General features: G+C 38.7%; 1 protein-coding gene across 1 annotated transcript; it reads left to right on the plus strand.

Moving 5' to 3' along the window:
- The first annotated feature begins 1,061 nt into the window (after positions 1–1,061).
- Positions 1,062–7,159, plus strand: gtpbp10 (GTP-binding protein 10 (putative)). Its single transcript, XM_083917880.1, has 10 exons — positions 1,062–1,172; positions 2,638–2,831; positions 3,052–3,143; positions 3,259–3,403; positions 3,514–3,587; positions 3,712–3,764; positions 3,860–3,967; positions 4,108–4,185; positions 4,318–4,441; positions 6,443–7,159. Exons 1-10 carry the CDS (start codon positions 1,140–1,142, stop codon positions 6,652–6,654), a joined length of 1,113 nt encoding a protein of 370 aa, XP_083774006.1. The 5' UTR covers positions 1,062–1,139; the 3' UTR covers positions 6,655–7,159.
- The last annotated feature ends 426 nt before the right edge of the window (positions 7,160–7,585 follow it).

The raw sequence follows: 7,585 nt of genomic DNA on the forward strand, positions 1-7,585 counted from the left end.
TATACAGTAAAATATTAAATCGTTTTTATTGTTCATCAGTGAACATAAAATGTTTGCGTATTTTGTCTTACACCAACTTTATGACTTAATTTGTGATTGATATAATAGGTTGACAAGAGGTACTACAGTATTGGTTAATTTATCAATTTGGCGAAGTCTGACTGAAGAGAACAGTTTATCTGCTGATGTGAAGATTCAGAGGTGAGTAGAAAGAATGGAAATCTGTCTGATAAAAAAAAAGTGATCTTTCCATTGAAAGAAGTGTCTCTCAGTTTCAAATTGGCTGCAGTTTTATTCCACCACGATGCAGTTTCTAGTGTCAGAGAAATGAGGTTAACAGGGTTTAAAGTTCTTATAGGCACCATGCATTATTTCAGACGTAGAGCAGTTTTAAAATCATAATACATAATTCAATACATTTTCGCCTGGACAACTTTTCAGACACAAATAGTTACTGGCTTTAACCCTTTGATTAACAGATTGTCTATGTTGGATTTGCTCTTTTTTTAACTATTTATTTTGTATTTAAGTCCTTTAAAAGTCATGTTGTGTGGTAATGTGATGTCTGTCTTCATTAATTTGCTGTGTGTTGTTGTTCCTATAACTAATTAAGATAGATAATGTAGTAAAGTAATAAATAAGTGGTCTTATTGTAGTGCAAAGTAAACATATAATAATATAATCCATGTGTATATTTAGACTGTATAGGGATGAAAGCACGAGTAATTTTAATCAATTTTACCTGACAAAATAACTTTTTGTCCATTTTGATATTTTACAAATCAGCACTTTTATTTGGTTGGTAGATAAATCAGCTGATATACAGAACTTATAAACCATATATTTAAATTATTAGGTAAAGGGAATGTGTAGTTTATCGTGGGATTGAATGTCTTCAGTACATTTGAAGCATTCCTGTATCTGCAGGGACTACAACCTCACGTTTGTGCCCAAAAAAGGACCAAGGGGGCTGCAGCTGTCAATCAGCCCCATGGAGTCCCGCCTTCTCTCCTCATTAGCCAATGAGCTGAGAGGAGCCCACCGCTTCCGGTTGTTTCATACAAACGCATGTCAAATAGCGTTGGGAAATACTTTAGCTCAGTCAACAACACAAAAGGAGGCAATAAACGCAACTGAAGATGGTCCAGTTAAGTAGAATCTGCCTCCGGAAAGTAAGTACTGTTGCAAACATCATTTTAATCTCGCATAATTAATTCAACAGTGTTTGTTTACTGGCGACTGTTATGGTGACTTTGGCTGACAGGCTAACTGTTAGCGTAGCTATGTGACAAACATCAACATTGACCAACTGTACATGTGTGTGCTGTGACCTTTTAGCTAAAGTTCCAGTTGTATTTGAATCTTAATATGATGCTACTGACTGAACGGCATAATAATGAACTTGTGTTAATGTTGATTTAGGTGCTGTATGTGTTAGTAAATCAATTAATGAATGCTTAATTACACGTTAACATATACATCAAAAATACAATGATAAAAGCTAAAGGAACAATAACACAATATTAACTCGTCCAAAAAGCAAAAGGAAGACGCAAACACTTATATAATCCTACCTCCTTTTCTCTACTATCTAATATCAATCATATATACCATGTATATCATATCATATCTTTAACACATTCTCTACAATTTGCTTCATGTGTATACACGCACACACCACAACAAGAAAAGATATATTTACATATATACACTGCAGATCAAAATTAAAGAACATAAAAAATAACACAATATTGTTATTTTTTCAGAATTTGATAGAATATCTGCTGCGGCTATACCACTGCTGTACTAGCATGTTTTTTTTTAAATAACCAAGGCACTTCACTTCATGAATAGGAAGTGTAGAGGTTATTGCTTTGAATGACTTCAGCACATCTGCGCCCACAGATCATCACTAGTTTCTCACACTGCTCTGGTTTGATCTTGGTCCGTTCTTCTTCAGTCTTTTCCACAGTTCAGTAACTGTAGTGGGTTTCTGAGACATTACTTTGTTGCTAAGAATTTTCTCTATGGGGTTTGGATCTGGACATTGGGCTGGTCATTTCATTGTTTCAATATTCTTATTCTATTCTATTCTTATTCTTCAAGGAACTCCTTAACCCTTTTTGCAGTGTGACGTGGGGCATTGGCTTATATAAAAATTGTGGGCTCATTTGCAGACAATTGCAGTGAAGGTATTGCATGTTTCTGAAGGAGGTTCACATAAACATTTGCATTTACCATTGCATTTAGTTCAATTTATTTGGGTCTGATGGGAAACAATGTGTGGCGTCAGACTGGTGAATGGCTGAACCCAAAGTGTCTGAAGAAGCACTGTCGCCTTTACAGTAAGAGGGTTCCTGGTTCAAGTCTGGGCTGGAGCCCTTCTGCATGTTCTCTGCGTCGGTTCTCTCCGGGTTCTCCGGCTTTGTCCCACAGTCCAAATAAGTGCAGCTTTCTCCCAGTCTTATCTTTCTCACTTTACTGCCACATGCTAATGAATGTTGTTTGTAAAAATGATATCATTTTTATTAATTCACCAGTTTGGGTCAGCTGTTTATTATTAGGGGTGTTGTCTTTAAAGGTATGGAATACATTTTGCTTCTCATCACTACAATGTCTAATTTCTGCCTCTTGCAGTATGGAAACCTCGTGGATAACCTCCGCCTGTACGTCCGTGGAGGCTCTGGGGGCATGGGTTTATCCCGTTTTGGGGGACAAGGAGGAAAAGGAGGAGATGTGTGGGTAGTGGCTTCAAAGAACCTAACCTTAAAGAGGATCAAGGACAAATACCCCAAGAAACGTTTTGTAGGTGGAGTAGGAGCCAACAGCAGGTTTGTTTCTACAAATACAACCTTAAGTTTCATTTAAAGTGTCAAAAAAGTCTGATATATATCTGATATTAGTTTTATTATTATTATTATTATTATTATTATTATTACTATTATTATTATTGGCTATTATTCACTTATCATTGACATTAGCTGAGGATCCCCAAACATGATGCTAGCAGCTGTTTTGTGTATTTAATGTGTAAACTCTCTTTCTCCACAGTGTCCGAGCACTGAAAGGAGAGCCCGGGAAGGACGAGGATATCTTGGCTCCTGTTGGTATCACGGTCACCACTGATGATGGCGAAATACTTGGTATGTCATACATCTTTTGAAATACGTCCCCCGTATCAGTCATCAAATGGGGGTAGCAGAGTCCACGGATGTCGCAGTTAAACTTATATTTTTTTTCAACCCCTCTCCATCCAAGGTGATCTTAATACTGACGGTGATCGTCTGAGGGTGGCCAAAGGAGGAGCCGGGGGCTCCTTTTCCTCTATGTTTCAACCAAGCAAAGGCCAGACCAGACACCTAAGGCTTGACCTCAAACTCATCGCTGACCTGGGCCTTGTGGGGTGAGAGCAGAAACGCACACAAACATATTGATTTTGTCTGAGCTGAGATTCAGATTGGCACACACGTTTCTTTTAAATATCCGATTTTCTTGGCGCTGATTCACCATCAGGTTCCCAAATGCAGGAAAGTCTTCACTCTTGACTGCCATGTCTAACGCCACACCTGAGATTGCCAACTATGCTTGTGAGTACATAATACTACACATGTACAAATGTGTCGTGTCTGAGTTCAATAATTCTTCAGGTCAATATGCTGTTATTCCTTTTTTTTTTTTTTTGTGGCATTTCTAAAATCTTTGTTATTTCAGTCACAACTTTGAAGCCAGAGATCGGCAAACTGATGTATAAAGATTACATGCAGGTATGGGAATTTGTGTTGCATTGTCCTTAAACTGTCCATTGAGTTGTTTTATTTCTAATGGTTTCCCTTCAAAAGTCCGTTTATATATTTGATAGATTTCTGTGGCTGATCTCCCAGGCCTGATCGAAGGCGCTCACATGAACAGAGGCATGGGCCACAAGTTCCTAAAACATGTGGAGAGGACCAAGCAGCTTCTGTTTGTGGTGCGTAGTGACAGAAAGCACATAAACTGACCCCTACATACATAGTGATTGAGGTCAGAATAACCAGATGATGATGATGATGATGATGATGATGATGATGATGATGGAGTTTGATCTGGTTGTGCTTTGTCTGGCTGCAGGTAGATGTTTGCGGTTTCCAACTGGCAAGTAAAACACAGTTTAGGTCCGCGTTTGAAACTGTTCAACTTCTCACCAAGGTGAGACCGATATTACGAAGATGTGCTTTTCACAATAAAATTCTGATTCTGACTAATCTTGGCCGCTTATCCATCCTTCTCATGTACACAATTTATTTACCTTCTCCTTCACCCTGCTCTCTCATCACCAAGGAGTTGGAGTTGTACAAAGAGGAGCTTGTATCGAAGCCGGCTTTACTGGTGGTTAACAAAATGGACCTGCCCAACGCTGAGGCCAACCTAGCAGAGCTGAAGGAGCAACTCCAAAACCCAGATGGTAAATTTGATGTTTTTTTGTTTTTTTTTGTTTGTTTTATTAGGCTTGCATAGACAGAACATACTCCTAGCACTGGATATGAGGGAATAAACTCTCTAGCTTTTTCAAATGTCAGGCTTTATTTCAGCACGGTACATCCAGTGGGCTAGACTATTATTTTATTCATTAGCTTTATTTTTTTATTTTGCAAATTAAATTATGTATTTAATGACATACTTCTCTTTTGCACTATAGTCAGGGCTCCAGACTAACTTTTTTCACTAGTAGCTCTGTTTTCCAACTGAAAGTTTTAGGAGAGCAACCAGAAATTTTAGGGGCACACACGGTTAATCAATAACAGATGCAGAAATGACAATGTGCTATTTCAAATTCAGTGTCACATTTTTATTGTGCTCTTTTGAAGATGCAACATAGAAGTTAAACGGACAGCACCATCGCTGTCATGACAATACAATATTAAAAAAAATATGCCATACATTCAGAATAAGGGGTGTGACGAGACGGTACGTGATATTGAGTCCACGAAAACGAGACGCCACAAGATTTTAACACCATTTTAAAATTTCAGTATTTTCTTTAAAGGGGGTATTTTAGCAGAGAGCTGTGGTCGTGCTGCAGGTGTCTCTGCATCGTACTTGTGTAAGCCGTGTTGTAGCCTACGGTACTCACAGCGGTATAGTTACCCCAACCCGGTCCACTGTGGGGGGGCCTCACCATCTGAAAGGGCCCAGCCCAGCACCTGACAACATACGGCACTGCTCCACAGAGAGCGAGATAAGAAACGGTGTGACGACCGTCACAACAGATACTGTACGTTTCCATTTTAATAAGTCGATCGACTCACACCCGCATTTTCTCTCCCGCTGTAAATGTGTTTTTAACATGTGAACCGTATCTATCAGACTTTGCCCACGGCAGTTAAAATGATTGGTGGGAAAGTTAAACTGTAAGTCCAGGCAAACTAGCACATATTTGTACGGGAGTCACGCTCTAAGACACAGCCTAGTTATACTGTAAAACGCGAGGAAATTAGTGGGGGAAATGAGCGAGTTACACTGTAAATGCACGGGGGAAACGGGGGAAGTGAGCGGCAGGTACACTCTAAGTCGCAGGCTGTATTATGTAGTCTTACCATAGTGTCATATTCAGGAGATAGAATATCGGAATTAAATGTAAAAAGCAGCATTTATAATCTACTGTTAAAAACATTTTAGCCCAAAACATCATTATGCAACAATGGTGCTATAGAAAACACTAGCACCTATAAAAAATAAAGGATGACGATGTTGATGCAGTAGCTAATCTGTTGCAACCACACCAGACATCACCTTGTTGCGTCATAACAGCTGCTCATTTTCTGAAACAGGATGGAATGTATGAGAGATTTAATTGAATTGAACCCATAACGGCGCTAGTCGGGTCACAAGATGCATCTTGTTTAGTGGTTTAAATTTGGTGCATAATCATACTCGGGTTGCTACTGTAAAGCCAAAAATAAAAATGTCATTTTAGGTTCAATCTGCTGCTCTTTTCCTATTCAATTTCTAACCCAAGCCCAGAGAAACTGAAGCAACAAAAACATTTAATAACTTATGTGTAACCCATTTATCACACTGAGAAAACAATTGTAGTGGAAAAATATAGGCTAACATACTACAGTAACTGCTTTCCCATCCAGATATTTTATAATTTCATTACAAAATTGAAATGTTCTTTTATGCATCTGAATTCTACTTTTTAATTATAATTTTGGGGCTGCCTTGATCGATACAAAGGACGACCTTAGTTCGATGACGATATGGAAAAAGAGTTAAAATTGGGATAAATTGCAAAATTAAAAAATATAGTATGACAATGACCCCAAAAGGTGCAGCATTAAACCTGCATATTGAGTGATCACAACCAAAAAACTAAGACCATTTAGTACAATACATTTGTATTTCCTGTAACATTTTAACAGCACATTAACACTTTTGTTTTGTTTTTATTTCCTTCCTGCAGAGTTCTCTGATCTGTTGCCTGAAGACATGATACCAAAGAACTACATGACCTTCAAACACGTGGTTCCTGTCTCTGCCTCCACCGGGTTTGGAATCGACCATTTGAAAAGTTGCATCCGGGAATCGATCGATGAAGATGCAGAAATGGCAACTAAAGCCATGCATCAAGACAGACTGCAGGCGCTGAGGCACCAATCACACGAGCATTTGTGATGGACAGGGACATCGTGTCACGCATTCCAGCGGGGCTTACAGTGTGCGATGACGGATGAGTCGTCTGCCAAAAAGGTTTAATGGCAAACACCATCCACTGAGAAACATCCACGACAACAGAAACTGTGCCGTTTCAGTGCTGAATTGTCCACTGAAGCGATGGAAGACTTTCTCACTGAAACATCCGGTGTTGTGAGCCTCCAGTTCAGCAAGTTAATCTGCACTTCAAAGAGTCGCGTGTTTGGTCAGAAGTTGTTCTCAAAAATCTTAGCCACACTTAACAAGGTGTTTCTTTATTTAGAAATTATACATTGCAGCAGATTTATATGCAAAAGCAGCACTAGCTTTAGTGCCAGGTACATTAAATCAGAGAGAATATAAATAGCACTCTTGAAAGAGAGGAAAAGTGAACCAGGTGTAACAGACATTTCTTTGCTGTTTCATACGATCGCTCACAAATATTAAGATTGTATTTATTTTTTATTTATGTGTGATTTTTGGGATGCACCGGTCCAACCTTTTCTCCACCACAGCGGAGTAATAGGTCAGTATTGGATCAGTGCATCCCAAGTGTGTCGTTCATTTGCCATATTGCGATACAAAACAATTAATAAAGTCAGTTTTCCAGTATACCTGTAGTGTTTCTTTTCCTCTTTATTAGAAATGTCAGCATAGACAGATGTGTTGATGAAAGTTTTATTTTATATTAAATATATTACAATACTGAATGATTAAGAGGGGAAAAAATATGGGGGTTGATTTTTGCATCATCAGTTTGTACAGCTTACAGGCAAAATTAGGATTTAAAAAAAGGAGCAACTGCAGTATTTATATTTGAACTAGTACATATGGGGGGAGGTTCAAGGTTCTCGCAGCAGACTGCTCTTGTGTCTGGCAGGATGGGACCACATGGTTGAGAGCGGGTGGTACA

The sequence above is a fragment of the Echiichthys vipera genome (genome assembly GCF_963691815.1).
Source record: "Echiichthys vipera genome assembly, chromosome: 8".
Lineage (NCBI taxonomy): Eukaryota > Metazoa > Chordata > Actinopteri > Perciformes > Trachinidae > Echiichthys > Echiichthys vipera.

Excerpts from the sequence above, each read along its gene's own strand:
- gtpbp10 (XM_083917880.1), top strand. The coding sequence starts at position 1,140 with ATGGTCCAGTTAAGTAGAATCTGCCTCCGGAAA. Across the intron at positions 1,173-2,637 it reads GTAGAATCTGCCTCCGGAAA|TATGGAAACCTCGTGGATAA; the intron begins GTAAGTACTGTT and ends TGCCTCTTGCAG. Across the intron at positions 4,186-4,317 it reads CTGTTCAACTTCTCACCAAG|GAGTTGGAGTTGTACAAAGA; the intron begins GTGAGACCGATA and ends CTCATCACCAAG.